The 21804-nt window shown below is 48.3% G+C and overlaps 1 protein-coding gene across 12 annotated transcripts in view; it reads right to left on the bottom strand.

Moving 5' to 3' along the window:
- LOC119178128 (uncharacterized) overlaps positions 1 to 21804 on the bottom strand; it is a 435306-nt gene that overhangs the window by 74776 nt on the left and 338726 nt on the right. For 11 of the 12 annotated variants that reach the window (XM_075890939.1, XM_075890937.1, XM_075890941.1 and 8 more), the window contains one exon: positions 15233 to 15344. In XM_075890939.1, coding sequence (XP_075747054.1) covers positions 15233 to 15344 — 112 coding nt within the window. Of the gene's footprint in view, positions 1 to 12444; positions 12737 to 15232; positions 15345 to 21804 lie in introns of those variants that run through there. The other variant, XM_075890938.1, reaches the window with a different exon arrangement.

Here is a 21804-nt window from a genome sequence, read left to right as displayed (position 1 = left end):
TTATAGAATATGATACCGAAGTTGTAATTGAGGAGCTCTGAAATGGTCAAAATGTTGTTATCATGAAGTAGGCATTTACCGTTAGAAAAACGTGTCAGAGTTGATAGAAAGTTCTCCAGAAGCTTTTTCTACACTGTTCACTACGAGAGGCTCTTGCGCATGGCAGCATGTGACGTTTGATGTGTCTGAGCCTTCGGTGTTGCTTTGACTGTCGAGTGTGTATGCACAGGACGGTTATGCATGAACCCGTGCGGAAGGAGCATGGCTCGACTGGGTATTTTCTCGGTGTGTCAACTCGTCTGTCATGAACATGGTGTCCTTATGAGGCAAACGGTGAGCGTCAGGAGCGCTTGAAGAGCCGCGTGATGAAAAACCGGGTGGTGGACCACGTATGCGAGACGAAAAATAAAGTGCATGAGGTGGGTAAGCAACGTCTCGTGTCGTGTGCTGGAACGACGACATTGAAAATACCAGCTTTCGTGAAGAGAAACCTGGTGGAAAGCTACGTTTCTTGAGAAATAAGCGTGGACTGTGACGGCCGAGTGTGGTTGTATGCAGATGGTTGGTAATGAGAAAGTCCTTGTCGTAGTCGTTAAAATTGGCAATCATCTGTTCCCTGATCTTTTGCCATGATTCGTCATTTTCGAATATGTGTGTCATGTAAAACTTAAATGCCTCATTGGAGATGTAGTCAATGAAGTTGATCATTTCCCGTTCCGACCATGATGCAGCGGTAGCGTGGAGCTCGAACAGGTAGAACCAGTCCTGCACGGGTCCATCGTCCGCTGCTCCGGTGTACTTGGGAATGGGAAGGTCAGTTGATGGTTCCGTCCTGATGGTTGCAACAGTGTCCAGTGGCGATGCACTTCTGTGGTCCGCCTTCGGTCACAGCGTCTCGCTGAGGTCTTCGATAATAATGGCCAGTTGATGAATTGGTTTCAAGGTCTTCATCACATTCTTTGAAACGGGTGATCACTTCTTTGATCTTTTTCCAAGACTCATCGTTCTCGAAGATGTGGGTGAGGTAGAATTTGAATGCCTCACCTGAGATGTAGTCAGTGAAGTTTGCGATCATCTCCCGTTTCGACCAGGATGCAGCGGCAGCGTGGAGCTCGAAAAGGTTGAACCAGTCCTGTACGGGTCCGTCGTCCGCTGATCCGGTGTATTTGGGGATGTCAAGGTCATCTGATGGTGCTGTCATGATGCTGGTCTTGGTGTAGAGTTGGGATGTACTTTCGTGCTCCACGTTCCGTCACTGCGTCTTGCTGAGACGTTCGAAGATGGTGGTCGTGTGATGAAGTGGCCGCCAGGTTTTCATCCTGTCGGCTCGTGTGACGCTATGATGAATGGGTGACGTGGACTGGCTCATACACCATGTTTATTCCATTCTGCAGTTCTTCCTTCTCTGCTTCTACCAACTATCGCTTCATACGTCATATATATATATATATATATATATATATATATATATATATAACACTAATGTACAGTACAAGAAATTAAAAGTACAAGCATATATCAGGCATCACCAGAAGTAGCATGAGAGAACAGCAACTCTAATATAAGAACTATTTTGGCAGAGCGAAAAATGTCATTAAATGATATATTTGGGACAGACCTGTTTAATTGATTTCAGTCTCGTATCGTTCTAGGAAAAAAAGACTTGCTAAAAGAGTGTGTTTTGTAGGAAAATTCCGAAACCTTGTTCTCGCGCTCATCCCTAGTAGTTATGTAGATTTATGCCCATCAATGCCAACTTTTGAATGAAAGATGTGAAAAAACTTCAAGCAAAGCCTTTGTCTTTGACAATCCAGTGTATTCCATTCCAATAATTCTTTTGCGCACGTAGGACTGAAGTTTATGGAATAATTGAAATTGAAATTTTATTTGGCAACAAAAACATGTTACGAGGAGGGCAGGTAAAAGCTGTGAGAACAGGTTGAGTAGCCCTGACCTCCTAGTACACAGAGTAGCACAAAAGACGTGTGGTTAAAGAGAACCAAGATAAGAGTGTTTCTCAATGCGCATTAAAAAAGAAATAATGATCCATAACAATCCAAGCAGAAAAAAGGTAGTCACCAGGTCACATCATTATATAAACACTAATTGGAATAGTTTTAGTGATATCCTAAGATATGACAATATTATATTGTCTAATTAGGTACATGACGTCCACAAACAAATCGAATGACCAAATTCTGCACCCTTTCAAGCTTTAGTGTGTCTCATACTGCAGAGGGGTCCCAAGCGACACACGCATAGTCGAAAGCAGAACGCACACATGTTTTATAAAACGAATCTTTAGACGACAAATTGAAGTTTTTTGTGTTACGGTGAAGAAACCCAAGCACCTTCCCGGCTTTGCCTGTTACATAGTCAACATGTCGCTGCCAATTTAAGGTAGACAAGAAGTACACTCCTAAGTATTTGTATTCACTAACCTTACTTTTATTGATGTTAATTGTGTACGAGGTATGAGACTGTAATTTCTTAAGAGTAAACTCCATGTAAGCTGTCTCATTCAAGTTAAACTGCATGTACCACCAAGTACACTAATCACTGATTTTGACCAGGTCCCTGAGAATGAGCACTTTGTCTCGCGAATACGCAGTTTCCCTATACAAAACACAGTCGTCCGTGAACAACCGTATATGAAATTCTATGCCTTCAGTTAAGTCATTGGCGTATATCAGAAATAAAAGCAGTCCCGATACCGACCCTTGGAGTATTCCTGATGTTACCTGCGATGTGCACGAACTGACCCCATTAACAATTAGAGTCTGCTGGTGTAATGTCAAATAATCATGAACCCATGCAATGGCCTGTGATTTAATGCCATACATAGTCATTTCCTGAAGAAGTTGTGGTGTACACGTATCCCGAAGGAGTACGGCCACCAGCGTGGGTCCGGTCTTAGCGAGCCGCAGGGCACGCGTTAACCGTCGCCGTGGCGGGAAACACGATACTGCTCAAGTCGCAACACTTTATTGTGGCAACACCAAACGCAGTACAGCCCGTTGCAAATAGGCGCGGCGGGAAAGCAAGTAGGCTTATCCACGCCACGGGCACAAAGTACTACACAGGGGTGCCACGAGCACGTCTCCGCGGTAAAGGTGATCCACGGAGACACCGGGACAAAGGGCCCGGTTGCTCGAGCGAGGGCAAAGGCGCTCGCGTTGGCTTCGAAGGGAGACGGGTCGGCGTAGCTAGGCCACGCACTAGGACACCGTACTGCCCTTCGGCCGGGAGTACGCAGCGGGGCAACAAAAGGTGAGCGTTCGCATCGGGCGCGAGGCGCCGTCAGCGAAGTCCGACGAGCCCCCGAGCGACGGGACTCGACGGACGGAAAAGAATGCGTGGCTCACCGTTTGAAGTCCCGGACTGTACTCACCGCTCCCGACGCAGCGCGCGAAAACCTCTCGGGAGGCTCCCCGCGCGGCGCCACAGTCAACATCCGCTACCGGGTGAGGGAGTTAAACGTCACTCCGCCCTTCCCAGCGCGGCTGACGGCAAAGGAGGGCAGACATGTCGGGACATGAGAAAAGAGGCGGCAAAGCCCGCGCAAAGGCAGCGGGCCAGCCTCAATTCCCACATCCCCCTCTCCTAAATTTGCCCTTTACCGGTCTGCAAAAGGCAGCCGGGCGTCACCCATGCAGTTAAAATGACACTGCTATGAGCGACAGCTAACCTCAGTCCAGCCCTGCTACTGCTGCTAAAAAATGATTACAAGGAGAAACAAAACATAAATAACAAAATAAACACATGACACTATACAAATAACTGCGGAAGGGAGCACAGCAACGTGGCACTAGTGTTCGTGGTGCTGAAGGGGGATAGCGTCCAGTGCGCGGAGGGGCGGTAAAGGCGTGACAGTGTCCGCTGGGTGCGATGCCCGAGTGCGAGTTCAGAGGTACGGGAGGGGGCTCACTGATGGCTCGTTGCTGGTCTTGATAAGCAGCGAGTCCGACGAACGCTGCCTCGGCTGTGCTTCGGAGGCCCCCGCATTTCTGGCTCGATGATGAAGCTGGAACGTTGCGCGAAGCTGGGCCCCTCCAGTGCTCAGGGAGGCCGACCCAAATTGGCTGCGAATGGCGTTGGCCGGCAGCATATAGCTGCTTTCAGCTGGCCTCGCGCAGGAGCCATGGTGGTAAAGGCAGCGGGGCTTCTTCGACGACGGCCGAGAGCAGAGCACAGCCAGATGGTCTGACGTCAGTGGGTCAATGACCCCCCAGCACCTCCAGCGTCCGCATCGATGGGGGGAAGCCATGACGCACTCTTCGCGGGCTCGCACTGAAGCGTCACGCACTTACACACGCACACACACCGCCGACGGCTGCGCGAGCGTAGGCGCAAAGCCCTTCGTCTTTCTCCCTCCCGGCAAGCACCGATACTCAAGGTCACACACAGCTCCCTTCGCGGTAGACGAAACGAAAAAAAAAAGTAAAAACAGAGCAAAACGACACTCAACATCTGGCGAAAAAACATAAAACACAAATAACACTTAATATTAGAAAAAAAAACATAAAATACACATGAACACTTCAAAAAAAAAAGAAACACTGGCAGCAGACAGGGCCGGGTCAACTCCTTTACGAGAAAAGGCCGTAAAGAAGCTAACCTATACTGAGGCTAGACAGTAAACTGAGGGCCTTCGGTTGCGGAGAAGTCCGCCGTCCGGCGCGAAATCACAAAGGTGACCGCTTCCTCAGGTTATACCGGCGCGAGGTCCGAATGCGGTCCGTCGCTCCGGGTGTGCCCGTTGCTTGCGCGAAGTGCCGCAGGGCACTGGCGCGAGCTCGTCAGACCGTGACAAAGGGCTTCAGGTCTGCGATGTGGGCACGGCTGAGTTTTCCCAAAGGGGATCTTTCAGCTAGTACGCGCCACGGACGCTCACTGACAATCGGTTCATAAGACCGGGCGGCTTTCCAACCCTTGGCTCAACCGTTTGTCAGACGTGGCAGGCACGGAATAGCGATAAAAGCCACGCTTCGTGCCGGGCCAGGTCACAACATTGCTCAGTTCGCAAAAACTTTCGAGCCACTCAGGTAACCGGCCATGGGTTCGTCGTGAGAGGATCGCAACAGTGCGGCTCTCAGACTTTTGGGCATAACCACCTTAAACGGGTCTATGGACTCGTCGTCAGTGGCTATATAGTTCAGCAGGAGCCCGTCATGGTCCAGCAAAATGAATCCGCCGGGGACTCAGCGACACACGCTGTTTCAGCCCCCTAATAGCGCCCGCCGCAGAACAAGCAGCGTAACGGCGCGCCTCTCAAGACGGTTTAACGGCGCCCGCCGCAAAGCAAGCAGCGTATACGGCGCTCCGTCCCTCCGAGACTCGAAACGGATCACTCTGCTGAGCCTTCAGTAGCTCTTCGCTGCCGAAAGCAATTCCCATTCTCCCAAATGGGGGAGTCTGGTATCGCGCCCACTCAGGGCCGCAGCAACCGCCGCGTGAGTCGGCGTTACGGGTTCGCTCTCGGCCTCGTGGCCTTCGGAAAGCTCCCCCGCTCGGCCGCTTCGCGGTGCGCCGCTTACCTGGTTAGCAGCCAAGGTTTGTCCGCATGGGGACTCACCCTTCTCGCCGAATGGCGGCGAAGCTGCTGTTTCGCCCCCGACGCTTGCATGTGCTAAGGCACCGCGAGCGGCCGTCGCACCGAAATCCAGGTTCTCGGCAGACAACAGGGGCACGAGATAGCGCGTCAGCTACCACGTAGGAGTGTATTCACCACAAAAAGGGGTGACGACACAGGCGAGCGCCGAAGGGCGCCCGTCGATAGAGGCGGTGGCCTCTTGGTGCAACGCGGCATGCCACGAAGCAGACATAACGTTCGGGTAGGGCAAGAGGCCCATTCCGAAGCGACGCGCCATCTCCAAAGGGAGCGGCTAGGCGCCTCGTGTCGTCACCGCAATAGGGGGTGCCGACACGGACGGGTGTCGGAGGCGCTTGTGCGTAACGTTCGGGTAGGGCAAGAGGCCCATTCCGAAGCGACGCGCCATCTCCAAAGGGAGCGGCTAGGCGCCTCGTGTCGTCACCGCAATAGGGGGTGCCGACACGGACGGGTGCAGAAGGGTTCCCGTCCATAGAGGCAATGGCCTCCGTGTGCAACGCGGCATCCGCTAAAAGGGACAGCGGACAAAAGTCCCGCGAAGCAGCCATGTTGCGACGAGCCCGAATCGCGCAGGCGAACTGACTCGCTAAGAGCAGTCAAAAGCTAGAGCTTTTGATACCGCGTTGGGCGCCAGTGTGGTGTACACGTATCCCGAAGGAGTACGGCCACCAGCGTGGGTCCGGTCTCAGCGAGCCGCAGGGCACGCGTTAACCGTCGCCGTGGCGGGAAACACGATACTGCTCAAGTCGCAACACTTTATTGTGGCAACACCAAACGCAGTACAGCCCGTTGCAAAAAGGCGCGGCGGGAAAGCAAGTAGGCTTATCCACGCCACGGGCACAAAGTACTACACAGGGTGCCACGAGCACGTCTCCGCGGTAAAGGTAATCCACGGAGACACCGGGACAAAGGGGCCCGGTTGCTCGAGCGAGGGCAAAGGCGCTCGCGTTGGCTTCGAAGGGAGACGGGTCGGCGTAGCTAGGCCACGCACTAGGACACCGTACTGCCCTTCGGCCGTGAGTACGCAGCGGGGCAACAAAAGGTGAGCGTTCGCATCGGGCGCGAGGCGCCGTCAGCGAAGTCCGACGAGCCCCCGAGCGACGGGACTCGACGGACGGAAAAGAATGCGTGGCTCACCGTTTGAAGTCCCGGACTGTACTCACCGCTCCCGACGCAGCGCGCGAAAACCTCTCGGGAGGCTCCCCGCGCGGCGCCACAGTCAACATCCGCTACCGGGTGAGGGAGTTAAACGTCACTCCGCCCTTCCCAGCGCGGCTGACGGCAAAGGAGGGCAGACATGTCGGGACATGAGAAAAGAGGCGGCAAAGCCCGCGCAAAGGCAGCGGGCCAGCCTCAATTCCCACAAAGTAAACAATAAGAATTGCATGAAAGGCCTCCTTAAAGTCAAATAAAATACAATAAATTGTTGTTCTTTTGTCTAACGCATATGCTATGTTGTGTGCAAATTCAGTCAGTTGGGTAGTACAACAAAAACCTCTAATAAACCCATGTTGCTGTGGCATAAATAGTGAATACTTATTCATGTGTTCAACAATGGAGGAATATACAATGAAATCTCGGTATAACGAACTTCAGGGGGTCACGGCAATTCGTTCGTTATTTTGAAAGGTTGTTATAGTGAAAGCCCAAAAATTAATCATAAATACATAATTTCTACTGACCAAAAGGACTTATCTTTAAAACGGTGTGTCCTTGAACTCGTTTTTCAGGACAAAAAACAACTGCACAAGAGAACACTAAAAAATGCACGTTTACTTAAAAAGTCTGATTTTTTAAAATTTGGACGCGTGCAGCACAAACCTTGCAGTGCGAAGGTCTTTAGCTTATCCACATTCCTGTGGTGAGATCAACTTTTGCACTTTGCGAAAACTGCTTCGGCTTTTTCGTCGCAAGAAGAGATGAACTCATTGCAGTAGCACTGCAACGCGGGCGCGAACTTGCTTTGTGGATGCGATAAGTAATCACCAAAAAAAAGATTAGCAAGACTGACAAGGCCTCCTGGAGCACATGTAGAAGTGACAAAGAAAAACCCGAAACATATGGCTGTCGTTGCTTTTTCCAAAAAAAAAGAGCTAAAAAAGAAAATTCCTCGCATTTCATCAGTTTTCTGCTCCCTCACTGTCTCAGGTTTTCCACGCCCATGCTTCCTTGATTGATTGATTGATATGTGGGGTTTAACGTCCCAAAACCACCATATAATTATGAGAGACGCTGTAGTGGAGGGCTCCGGAAAGTTCGACCACCAGGGGTTTTTTAACATGCAGCCAAATCTGAGCACACGGGCCTACAACATTTCCGCCTCTATCGGAAATGCAGACGCCACAGCCGGGATTTGAACCCACGACCTGCAGGTCAGCAGCCGAGTACCTTAGCCACTAGACCACCGTGGCGGGGCGCCCATGCTTCCTGCTCTGCAACTCCCACTCTGCCTTTCCGACTTCGCCCTCGTCCCTCGCCTCAGCGCTTGTGCACCTGCAGCGTCGGCGTTTCAACAAAAAAGAAAGAAAAGAAAGTTTTTTTGTGTTTCTTTTCCCTTCCACACCGTCGCGCGTGTTCTGAGAAGCAAGGCATTCGTTTGCTGTGTTGTCTGCTTGCGTACCGCTCTGGTGGTCACTACGGATTTCAGAACATGAGTTCGTTGTACTGAGGCATTGTTAATATAACAAGGAACTAAATTTGCACTTGTTATTCTGAAAAGTTCAGTATTTCGAAGTACGTAGTAGTGAAATAATTTTACATTGAAACTATTACCAGTCGACGTGACATTTTTTAAAAGTTCGTTAATCTGAAAAGTTTGTTAATGTGGGGTTCGTTCTACCAAGATTTGACTGTCTATGTTTTCAAAAATTTTACATGCCACACTAGTGAGCGGTATTGGTCGGTAATTAGAGACGTCACTTCTTAGACCAGACATGTACAGGGACAATCATTGCTTTTTTCAAGTCTAAAGAAAGTCTTGAATGTAGAAGTGATTTATCAAATAGTACCTCTAAAACTATGCCAGTGTTGGCACACAAAGCTTAGGAAACGCGTTTGTGAGGCTAGACCACATTCTTTAGAGCTATCTAATCTTTGCAACAACACTTGAATGCCATGAACTTGGTTTGCATTAGCACAGTACATATGAAAATGAAAGGGGAAAGATAACAGAGACGTCTAGAAAGGTAGGTGCTAAACTTCCAACTGTTTATTTCATGCCCTTGACATCCATCTCATAAATAAACAGCTGAAAATAAACTGTTGGAAGTTTAACGCCTACCTTTCCAGACGTGTATGTCGTCTTTCCCCTTTTATTTCATATGTGCTGCGCTAATACAAGCTAAGTTCATGGATAACAAACTCGCCCGAGCCACAACACTTTTGAACTCTAACGCCGTGTGTGCTGATGTTATTATTCTGCATATTGTCGGTTCGTATTTGTTTTAGGTGGTAATCACCATCTCCTGGCGCTATCAGTGGTGTAAAAACAGGACTCAGATAATGACTGAGGCATTCAGCTTTACCAATGTTGTCATGAAAGACGTGATCGCCCAAAATAAGCGTTGGTATCGACACATTGTCTTTACCATTTCTCTTCGCGTGCTTCCAGAAATCTTTTGGTTTAGCTTTGAGAAGGGACTGTAAAGATTCATTGTAATCCCTTTTTGCTTTAAAAGTGCATGTTTTAACTTGAAGTGTTACATTTTTTCTGTCTTGTCTTATAATATCGATTGAGGTATTACAAAAAGTATGGTGACATCTCAACTGTTTTCGCGTAAGTTTGCGCAGTACTTTCGTGAACCACAGCTTACTTTTGGTTTTCCTAGCTGCTAAGTGCCAGCATTAAATGAACACATCTCTTAAGTCGATCACTTGGTTTTTCAAAAGAACCCACAATTCATTGATGTTCATTTGTTCAGCAAGGGTGTCAAACACAATAAAGTAATTACCCAGTGATTCATTTATTTGTTCGACATTAGCTTTATAATAATTGCATACACGCCTTTGCTCGCACAATGATATTTTAATGTTATGTGCATTCATTTCACATAGCATGGCATCGTCATCGCTAATTCCGGGCACGACATTAGTAGCAGTGAAGAAGATTGGTTGGTTCGTAAAAAAAATCGCAGCATATCCACGGAGTGAATGATGATGAGTGGGGCGAAGCGCTGGAGGGTTTCATCGATAAACTGTGAACCATCCGAGAATATCACCCACTACATCATCAAAGATGTGACAAACACTGTATATAATTATGCAAGAAATTTTATTACTGGTAAGTGGTAATACATCGCTTTATTCCCCCTTCATTATAACGGCTTTATGATTGGTGAAGTGATGGATCAGTGATGGGGCTTAGCGGGATGTTTGCGAGGACGAAGTAGTGGGCAGTTTGCAAAGGTGGATCATACGCGGTTAAGTAGAAACAAGGGATGGACACAGTGCGAAAATCCATGGTTCCTTAACGCACACCTGGATAGAAGTACACGACCATCTTGCATTTCATATTGGCTACTTCTCCACAGTGTTGGCTTTATGGCCGCTGAAGTGGTAAATCGGTGCTGGGGTATAGTGGGATGTTTGCAAGGTGGCTATATACATCTTCGGAGGAAAGACAGACCCACACCATGAGGAGCTTCGCTCTTGAAAAAAAATAAATCAAGGATATTATTTCCACGTGTGGGCTGTAGTACCAAATCCATTTGGTGAAATACATGCAGATTGCCGATAATAAACACCTCTTGAGCAGATGCCCCAGATGTCGATATCGTGGTTTAGTGCTGATGCCAATGAAGGTTTAGCAAGTTAAAATTCCCTTGCCCCCGCGGTAATCATGAAGTCTGAATGCAGGTCATCAATGGCACTTACAAGCTATGACACCACATCTGTGGGAAAATCAGGTGCACCATAGCAAAACACAGTTAATAGTTTCTTATTTGCCAACTCGAGTTGACACCAGACAGCTTCACATGTCCCAACGACGTCAGGTTTGGAAGACACTATGTCACTTTTCACTTACATAAATACACTACCACTATGACTATTTCTACTTTTACGGTAGCACGTGCAGTCTGCCGGAAACACCTGGTCATCACGTATTTTATCCTTCAACCTAGATTCAGTACTGAGTACCACAGTTAGCCTGGACATCTGAAGACGAAATGTGCGAAACTCATCCACTTTGTTTTTGATGGTTCTGCAGTTGATTACCAGAAAGGAAAGGTTCACACTTCCAGATTGACAAGGTCATTGCAGTGCCAGGACTTGATGTTTTTTTGTGTAGAAACCATATTTTTTGCAATTGAGTATCAGTGTGTCATATTTCAGTATGACTTTTCACCTTCCTTTTTATGTTTTTTTTGCATATTCTCACAGTAATTTCATTTTCTGATGCACCTGCTGAGAAGAATTTTTAAAGACAGTAATAGTCAAGCTTTTAAATTTACCAGCATTATGGACAATGTCCTGCTTTTCTTTAGGATGCAGAAATTTGGCTATTAACGGTCTGTTTCTGCCAACTTAGAATTTACTGAGTCAGTGCGCACGTTCTATAGTTAAAGACTGGATACCCAACTTGGAGCTGCATATCTGAGTAATGTGCTTCTCCGATTCTTTGTTTCATTAGCTTCGGTATCTGCCACTCCATAAAAAACGAGGTTTTGTCGTCGACTACGGTTCTCTAGTTCATCAACTTTTTTTGTCAGTGACTCTATTTCTTTCAACTGGTTTTCCTGCATTTTAACACAGTCTAATATTGAACCGTTCAGATTGTCAATGTCCGACAGTTTTGTTTCTAACCTAGGGATGCGACCACCAAGCTCTCCTATTGCAACTGTGCTTTTGCCTGTGTAACCTCAAAAGCACTAAGCTTCTTTTTAATAGCACCTTGACCATGTAGAAGTTATAGCAATTTTGCCTTTACTGCCAGCCCCTGGGGTTAAGTTGCACATCCCCGCATAAATAAAGAAGCAGAAAGTAGAACAAAAGACGAGGTGAAAAGTACACCTCGACCGAACCGTATCTTTTGAGTAGGACACAGAGCAATCAAATAACACTCGGTGTGCTTAAAATCGACGTCTGTATAAATTGTGCTTCATGGCTACTGCAAGAATTAAAATATGGGCCACAAAATGTGCTCCTCTGTCGGCATTCTTGCTTTTTTAAAGTCAATTTTTCTTGCATGTCCCTGGAGTCACTGGTTGACGCATCTCCTTGTGCATAACACATCGTCTACGAAAAAGCGTGCATCGATTCTTTATATTCGAAATATAAGCGAAGCCCTAGCCCGTCTATTCAGAAAACATGGTGTACAGATCGCGCATGTTCCAGCAAGCAAGCTTAAGGCTGAGTTGCTAAATGTGAAGGATCCTCTCCCTCGGCAACACTTTCCTGGTGTTGTTTACAAGATACCATGCGCCGATTGCGAATCGGTGTACATTGGCACGAGTGGAAATTACTGCAGACGTCTGATGCAACACAAGAATGACGTCGCCAAGGGCCACACATTGACAAATGCACTCGCAGAGCATGCCGAGAAGACGGGCCACGAGATAAGCTGGGACAACGCACGCATCATGGCCACGGAGAAGAATTTTACAACCAGACTGAACCTCGAATCACTAATCATTCAAACGACACGTAACACAATCAATAGATCATCTGGCACACTAAACCACGTGTACTCCCGGACTTTGCGTCATGCGCTCAACGTTACATAAGAACCTGTTGCTCAGCCGTCATCCCATTGTGAACAAGGGACCCGTACGGATCCCGAAACGTCTTTGTTTTTATTTGACATTGGTCAGTGACCTGTTTTTTCAACAACGCATCTCCTTGTTTAACCGACGTAGGTCTTGCCACATGACGTCACAGGGCTCGAGGGGTCGGAAGAGTGAGTGAGATTGTCTTTATTGAAAATATCCTGAGGCGGCTGAGTAGGGGCCATTTTGACCCTTAAGTCAGCCTGGAGGCTTTGTTTAGGATGGCGCTGGCATCCTGGGCGGAGCGATGGGCGGAGGCTTGTAGCGATGTCCCAGGCACTCTGAAGCGCCTGTAGTTGCTGCTTGTATGTGTTGCTCTTGAGGACTTCCTGCCAATCCTCTTGGTGTTTAGTTGTGCTGGCTGTGGGTAGGGCACAGCCAAAGCATGTGTTCGAATTCATAATAGGTCTAAAGAGTGGGCACTAACGCATCAAGAAGCGAAGCTATTCATGGGCGATTGCGTTATGCAAAAGCAAGTGTGTCGACGTCAAGAGCTGACAACGTGTGGTCTGGCGAAATTGATGTAATGTCTGGAAATAATAGGGACCGCGACAGCGCATTAGTATCAGCATGCTTGCGGCCGGAATATTATACAGCCGAATCTCATTAATTCAAACACGCTTAATTCGAACTTCCGGTTAATTCGAACTCATGATGAGTTCCCGTCAAAGCAATGTGTATTTCAATAGGCGAAAACGCATGGTAATTCGAATGCGCAAGCACTTCGAACATACCGCGCTCGGAAAATGCTCTCAGCACCTTACCCAATCCCGCGACGGCACCTCCGACGTCTCAACGCTGCGCTAAAAAGGAAAAAAAGGAAAGAAAAGGCCGCAGTGGAATTTTTGCTCTCTCAAATGCCGATCTACGACGCGCCTTTGCCACGCTTCTCCCTTTTCCACCCCTGCCACGTAAAGACCCTTCTCTTTCCATAGGTCCGTGCGCAAAGAGAGAAAAAAAAGCTGCCGTGGAGTGTTGCTTTATCTCAAATGCCGATTTGCTTCTCTCTGCATGGAGACGCTCCTCCTTTCTTGTCTCGTGCTGGCTACGTTGCAACTTTGGTGCAGAGGGTAGTTGCAGAGATGCAGTCGTCATCGTCGTCTTTAGAGAGTGTCGAAGCTGGACATTGCCGCGCGCAACTTCTCTTGCCAGGAGAATGCTGAAGCCATACATGCTTTGCAAGCTGCGTGCGAAATTGATTTACTTTCTGCAAGGCAAACAAGTGCAGACGCCCATCACCGATTACTTCAATTAATGCCTGATGTCCTGTAATTTGTGAATAAATGTAAGTCTTCTGAAACATCCCGCTGGTGTGTTAGCTCAATGCACATTCGCCATTGCATGGGGAGCCCGCTGTTTACTTAGCTTTCATTAATTTGAACTTCTTTTATTTCGAACAAATTTTTGGGCCCCTTAAAGTTCGAATTATCAAGATTCGACTGTATAACAGATGTCATACAGCCACGCAAATTTCTTGTTTTTTACTTGTGTTTCATTTGGTTTTCATCCACAAAGCCTGTCAGAAAAGCTCAGCACAAACTGCGCCTTACTGTTCGAGAATGTTTGCGACTATTGTAGATCATTCAGTTAAGACTGCTCGCAAGAAACTCAAGATTAATACAAAACTTGCGCGAAGACCAATGATGTGGCTGCAATATTTGACAACGCATGTATAAATGCGGACGGGCTTCGCCGCTTGTCAGTTGATCGACGGCCGATGCACAGTTCGCCACTATCAGAGCCAGTGTGTATCTCTGATCTCACTTTCCGTTCAAAGCTCATAAGCTCTGCCAAATAAACAACTTCATTTTGGACCTACAGTCTGCTTCTTTCATCGAGGTCGCGACCCCATGGATTCTGGTGGAGGTACTGTGTACACGACTTGACGGAGACATCCAGTACATTGATAGGAGCAGCACCTTCACCAGATGTCATGGGGTCACGATGTCAACAAAGGGAGCAGACTGTACGACCAGGGTGAAACTATTTAGCCGAATTTCCGAAGTGCAAAGATGACAAGCTCAACGCCCTGCTTCTGCAATTCAATTTCTGCAATTTTGTGATTTCTGCAATTTCACGAGTGTTTATTGTCATAGTCGAAAATTTGGCAGACCCCAGTCGCCAAACACTGCATCATGACAAAGAAAAGTGCGAAACCCCTTAGTCATAGCCTATACGAGCTTCGATGCGAGGCTATAAGAAAACAAGTTGACGAACTGCAACCTGACGAGATCACTCGACCATTCAGAGTTCAGAGTCTGTGAGCGTCCACTGCAGGGGTGTCAGTGAATAAAATGAATGAAACACTACACTTCTGCATTGACTATCGCCGCAACCGACGCCCTCGATTAACTACATGACGTGGAATACCTTTTATTGATGAATGTCAACACAGGATACTGGCAAATCGAACTAGATATGAGAGACTGACAAAAAACTGCTTTTATAACACTACATGGCCTCTTCAAGTTCAAGGCCGTGCCATTTGGTCTTTGCTCAACGCCTGCGGCGTTCCAGCGTGTTATGGACACCTTGCTGGCTGGGTAGATGTGGCAGACTTGCCACGTGCACTTGGACGATGTCGTCGTAGTTTTATCAAGCTTCGACGAGCATCTGTCGAGGCTTAAAGCTGTACTTAGACGAGTACTCAGAAAGAGAGTCTTGACTATGCATGTGCCGAACTTGCAAAAACTGGCATTTACGTTGATTTAAAATGATGCAAGCAGGAAAAATCCAGAAACCCACGTAGGGTATGGAGCATCCCTCTCTGTGATTGCTAGCTGTCCACGCCCATACGATTCTACGACGTGACTGCATCTGTGGTGATGCAAAACGCTGAGAAAAAGCGCTGCATTACCTGAAGAACGAAGGCTGCAGTGTGACGCATTTCTTGTGCACCAACAGCGCCCCGTGAACGCAGCCATCTGCAGAAGTCTTCGTGTGTGCTTGCCTCGTCCAGCGCAGTCTTCCTGCATCAGCGTAACACGACTTGCAACTGAGAGATCAGAATATGAAGAGTGACTTGGGCACACGTTATATGTCAATCTTGTGGTCATTGGCAACTTATATATTTGCATTCATACCAAGACCACAAACCTCCATTCTAATAATACACCAAAAACGAACTGTTAAATCATCTGTCGTGCCTTTCCTCTTGCAAGTATTCCAAGCGATATCGGTGGACATAAAATTAGCTTCTCCTCAAAGAACGCTTAATGTTCTGGACGTCCTTAGCCCAATGCTTTAATCCATTAAATCTAAAGATGGCTGCCTACACCTCATCTATCCATAAAGATGTCCAGGCAGCGTCTGTCATCCAGTGGCATGTCACAGGGCTAAAATCACGTCTCAGATTTTCGTCAGTTTGTATACACCAACGCGTTTGCACTCATTGTCAAATGTGGGCCCAATTTGTCAAAACCAATCAGACTGTCAGGGTACGAAGCTGTCATCTCTTTAAGAAATGGCGTGTGGAGCAAAATGATAGTTTCTATTCATCATGAACTCACCTAAGTTGTGGAAAAAATTGCGGCTCATGACTACAATCAATGTGTATGTATCACTGTCAAAAAAAAAAAAAAACTTGCATTTACTCTGATAGGCATGTATATATCCCCACTAAGGAACTTCTGTTCAGGAAGATTAGCGGATATATTAAGTGTTTGTCCTGCACCAAGGGTCATCATAAGAGATCTCAATGCACACGACCCTGCCTGGGGAAGTACTAAGAAAAATGTGCACGACAGAGATTAGCAAGCATAGCCCACAGCTATCACCTTACTCTCCTGAAGGATGGCCACACCTTTCTTCGAGGCATGGCATATGGCTGCTGCTTCGATCTTGCTTTCGTCCTCAGCCTTCTCGTGAGACATGTAAAGTGGTTTTCGGACGTTGAGACAAACGTGAGTGATCACATTCCCATCTAACTTAAAATCCTAAGCTTGTCTACATCTGGTACACAAAGAATAATTCGAACAATTGACCAGACCATAACTGATTATACGAACAGTGCAACTTAAAAGTAGTTACAGTGTAACTATGGAAGCAAAGAAACAAGGATAGAAAAGAGCGCTGACTTTCAATAATGATTTAATAGCGGAGTGGTATACATATAGTCACGGGGTCATGACGTGGACGAAGGAAGCAGGCTGCAGGTCAAATAATAAACTGTTTATTCAGATTCAGTCAGATTACAGCAAGAAGCTGGCACTGATAGCGATGAGCAGGGCGTCAATTCTCGATCAACTGAGAAGTGGTTAAGCCTGTTGACATTTATACCCTTCGCTAGAATATTCTAGCGTTATTGCTAGCGGCGACGTAGGTTCCAGAATAATCTGTAACGTTCACGAAGTAAGCGTAATCTCAACAAAACGATCTACTATGCCCTCGCAACTTTTCGAACATCGTAGGCGCAGTTTGTGCTGAACGTAGTGTAATGAGACAATAACAAAACTTGACGAAAGGAACGTGGCATTGCCCCCCCTGTGAAAAAGAAATCATCTCGATGCATTAACAAAAGACGAAGGTACAATAATAAAGACAATAAACAATGAGCACTAGCGATAAAGCACAACAACAAAAAATTCAGTCCTAAGGTTCGCACATGAAATGGCTTGAGGCGCACAACATGAGCGACTTCTGGTCGAGCACGGCGGCATCGCGAGCTTGTAATGCCATCGGGAACAACCTCGTAGTCGAGTGGGCCGAGACGTCTAACTACTCTGTACAGTCCGAAGCCATCACAGAAGTTTTTCACTGAGCCCACGTCAGCGTATTTGTGTTCATATCCAGACACGGTCCCCGGGCTGGTACTCAACGAAGCTTTGTCGAAGTCTGTAACCGCAGCTGTCGATCGCCTGCTAATTCTTGATGCACAGGTGGGCGAGTTGACAAGCTTTTTTAGCACACTAAAGGTAAGCAGTGATCTCGAGGTTCTCTTCGTTTGGAAGCATAGCGTTGAGCGTCGTTGCAGGGCTCCTTCCACAGACACACTTGCACGGCGTGATCTGCGTCGTTTCTTGAACAGCTGTATTGTACGCGATGGTCAGGCACAGAAGGATTTCGTCCCATGTCTTGTGCTCGATGTCGACTTACATAGCCAGCATATCAGCGAGGGTCTTATTAAGACGTTCGATGAGGCCATTGGTCTGTGGATGGTAGGCAGTGGTACAGCGGTGAGTTGTCTGGCTGTACCTCAGGGTCGCCTGAGTTAGGTCTGCCGTAAAGGCCGTACCTCTATCAGTAATGAGGACCTGTGGAGCTCTGTAATGCAGAATGATGTTCTTTGTCAAGAACCTTGCTACCTCGGAGGCACTGCCTTTGGGTAGAGCCTTTGTCTCGATGTAGCGTGTGAGGTAGTCAGTAGCTACGACGATCAATTTCTTCCTGGAATTCGACGTCATAATTGACCCCAGTAAGTCCATGCCGATTTGCTGGAACGATCGGCGAGGTGGCTCGATGGGCTGGTGAAGTCAGGCTGGCCTAGTCGACGGTGTCTCTCGTCGCTGACAGTCGCAGCAGGTCCTGACATAATGAGTGATGTCCGCAGCAAGTCGTGGCCAGGAGTAATTTTCTTGTATTCTTGCGAGCGTATGGGAAACGCAGAGGTGTCCAGCCGTCGGGTCATCATGTAGAGCTTCAAGTACTTCTGGTCTCACTGCTGAAGAACCCACAAAAAGGTGTCCGGCTCGAAGGGGCAAAACGTTTTTCTTTAACAAAACTCCGTTTCGCAAGCCGAACGACTCCGGTTCTCTCTTGAAAACATTCGGAAAAGTCGTGCTGTTACCCTCAAGGTATTCCACAAAGCTTCAGAGTTCCGTGTCAGCTCGCTGTTGCTCGGCAAAATCGTCGATAGTTATCCTTCCTGAGAAGCTGTCCTCATCCAAGCCCTTGGGCGTCGGTCGTTCGACGGGGGCACGAGACAATGAGTCGGCCTGTCAGAGTGTTTTCTTCCAGACTTGTAAATGATGGTCACGTCGAATTCTTAGAGTCTAAGGCTCCATCGTGCGAGGAGGCCCGAAGGGTCTTTCAAGTTAGCTAGCCAACACAAAGTGTGGTGGTCGCTCACAACTTTGAAAGGCCTGCCGTAGAGATAGGGGCAAAACTTTGACACTGCCTTGATGATGGCAAGGCACTCTTTTTCTGTTCTGGAATAGTTAGCTTCAGCCTTGGATAGCGACCAGCTAGCATAACTAATAATCCTTTCCATGCCATCAGTTTTTTGCACAAAGACGACGCCGAGTCCTACGCTGCTGGCGTAGATGTGTACTTGTGTTTTGGTGTATTCGTCGAAATGCGCAAGTATCGTTGGTGCCTGGGGGCGTCGTTTAAATTCCTAAAATGCTCCCGCTTGTGCTGCTTCCCACCTGAATTCGACGTTGCTTTTCGTGAGGTAAGTTAGCGGCTCGGGAATCTGTGAAAAACGTTTCACAAAACGCCTGTAATAGGCGCACAATCTCAAGAATCGGCGTACAGCCTTCTTGTAAGTCAGTTTTGTCAGTCAGTCTTGTCAGGGCTGCGGGAAATCAGCGATGACGGCTGTTTTTCGCAGGTCAGGACGAACTCTAGACTTGCTAATGATGGGTCCCTGGAATAAGAGCTCCTCGTACGCGGAGCGACACTTCTGTAGCTTCAGGGTTAGTCCAGAGGTGTTGATAGCTTGAAGGTGCTTGAGATGCTTTTTGAAGCTAGAGGAAAATACGGTGACGTCATCCAAGTACACGAGGCAAGTCTGCCCTTTCAATTCAACCAGCACAGTGTCCATAACGCGCTGGAACGTCGCAGGCGCCGAGCAAAGACCAAATAGCATGACCTTAAACTCGAAGAGGCCATCTGGCGTGATAAAGGCTGTCTTCTCTCAATCTCTCTTTTCAACCTCAATTTGCCAATAGCCCGTTTTACGGTCCATCGAGAAAAAGTACTTTGTGTTGTAAAGTCGGTTCAGGGCTGCATCTATAGTTTGTCAGCACTACCTTTGCCTTGCTATTACGCAGCTCAGCTATGCCTTTTGCGACGAAAATCTGATGGTACAGGAGGAGGTGCTGATCGCTCTCGATGATGCCTTCAAGGTTTTCGGCTTTTTCGGTGCCAACGAAAATGGCGACGGTGGAGGATGGCGGCACGGTGACCTGCTCTTCTAGCACATTCAATGCGTGATTACCTGACTTGTAGGGGTCGGCAGGGTGTTTTCTGAAGTTAGGTTGATTGACTCAGACCTCAGGTCGATGACTGTGCTGTGTTGACTTAGAAAGTCCATTCCAAGTATCCCATCCCTGGAGCAATTTTGTAAGATGACAAAGCTCGCAGGATAAGTCTGGTTATTGATGGTGACTCTAGCTGTGCAGACTCCAGTCGGCGTTATTAGGCGACCTCCAGCGGTCTGAGTTTTGGGGCCTTGCTATGCAGTTCTCTCTTTTTTCAACTTTGTCACGAAACACCCACTGACGAAAGAATAATCGGCTCCAGTATCGACGAAAGCAGAGACAAGATTACCGTGAAATATTACGACGAGGTCACTGATTCGTCGTCACGTGTTGCGGTTGGATCGTGGCATCGGGTCACGGCTACATTTATTTGCTTCACTGGTTCCACACTGCGTAGTGCCGTCTTCATGATGTGAAGGTTCGACGTCAAGACCCTTTTCGTCTTGCGGTGGGTGCTTGCGATTTCGTTGCGGCGGCGTTGTCGTCGACGGCGGAGGATCTTTGGTAGTTCGTTGTACAGCAACCGCACCTCCATCGACTACTGCCCTTAGTTTTCAGAGTATGGGCTCAAGAAACGGCCCCGAGTAGGGCTGGTGTACTGATGGTGTTGTGGTGACATGTAGCGGCCTGACGACGGGGAACGGTAAGGTTGTCGGGTTGTCTACTGTGCTCTTGCGAGGTAGTTGGCAATATCTTGAGGTCGTTCACTCCACTGTGAACACGGCACGTTTACATCGAATCCACTAGCCCCATTTGTCAGTACCAGGAGCAGCAGTTGATTGATTGATATTAGGGTTTAACGTCCCAAAACCACCATTTGATTATGAGAGACGCCGTAGTGGAGGGCTCCGGAAATTTCGACCACCTGGGGTTCTTTGACGTGCACCCAAATCTGAGCACACGGGCCTACAACATTTCCGCCTCCATCGGAAATGCAGCCGCCGCAGCCGGGATTCGAACTCGCGACCTGCGGGTCAGCAGCCCAATACCTTAGCCACTAGACCACCGCGGCGGGGCGGGAGCAGCAGTAGGTGTGGTCAGCTTCGCCGCAGTGGTAGCGTGGTGGGCGATGGTCGGGAGCACGCCAAACGTCGGTTTTCCTCGGCATGTATGGCTGGCCGGCTGGCGGGCACTATGACGATGCTGGGGGCCTTGATGTTGTCTCGCGAGGAAACTGCGGCGATGCGGTGCCTCGGCGGAGGCGCGGAAGAGGGACCTGATGGAGGGCTGCGGCAGCATAGCTCATGGCTTTTACCTGTGGCTGTGGAAGCTGAGGAGAGCCCAGGGATTGTTGGATCTCCTGATGTACGACGTTCGCTATGGAGTCCATATAAGGCTGCACTGAAGGTAGCAATTTCCGCAGCTCCTCTTGCACAATCGCTCGGATCGTCTCACGCAGGTCAGTGGCTCCCAGCGCTTGGGCAGCCGAGAAGCTGCGGTTGAATTGCCGTGTCCGCATTTCGAGCGTCTTCTCGATTGTGAATGCTTCCAAGGCGAACTCTGCGACCGTCTTCGACAAGTTTCTGAACAGTCCGGTGAAAAGTTCTTGCTTTACACCCCTCATAAAAAGCTCACTTTCTTCTCCTCGATCATGTTGGGGTTCGCGTGATGGAACAGCCAAGTCATCTCTTCTACAAAGATGTTCACACCTTCGTCGGGAAGATGAACCCGTATCTCCAAGGCACTAGCGGCATGTTCCTTGCAAACGACACTCGTGAACGTGTTCAGGAATGTCGTCCGAAAGACATTCCAGGTATGTAAAGTGGGTTCCCGGTTCTCGAACCATGTTTTTGCGACGTCTTCTAGGTAAAAGTAGATACGACGCAGTTTTTCGTTGATGTCCCAGCTGTTCAAGGCAGCGACTCTATAGTAGGTCTCCAGCCTGCTTTTGGGCTCTTCAAACGATGATCCCCGGAACGTGTAAGGCTCCTTAGGCTGCTGGAGCAGGATGTGTACAGGTGGTGCAGGAGCTGTCATCGTCGTAGTGGTCCAGCTCAGGGTATTAGTCTTACGGGTTGGGTCAGGTAGAGGCCCAGACTCTGGCAGAAGCCCTCACTGCCGGCGGCTGGCTCGCTGCTCAGAGTTGGCGTCGATATCCCCATGACAATTTGGGCTCAGCCTACGGCTGGAGGGAGGCTTTCGGTACACGGGCCGGAAAGCACCTCCGTCGTGAAGTGGACGAAGAAAGCAAGCTGCAGGTCAAATTATAAACTGTTTATTCGGGCCG

The sequence above is a fragment of the Rhipicephalus microplus genome, chromosome 3 (assembly GCF_043290135.1).
Source record: "Rhipicephalus microplus isolate Deutch F79 chromosome 3, USDA_Rmic, whole genome shotgun sequence".
NCBI classification, from domain to species: domain Eukaryota; kingdom Metazoa; phylum Arthropoda; class Arachnida; order Ixodida; family Ixodidae; genus Rhipicephalus; species Rhipicephalus microplus.
The sequence above is the reverse complement of the archived record's forward strand: the minus strand, read 5'-3'. Positions and strand labels throughout refer to the sequence as shown.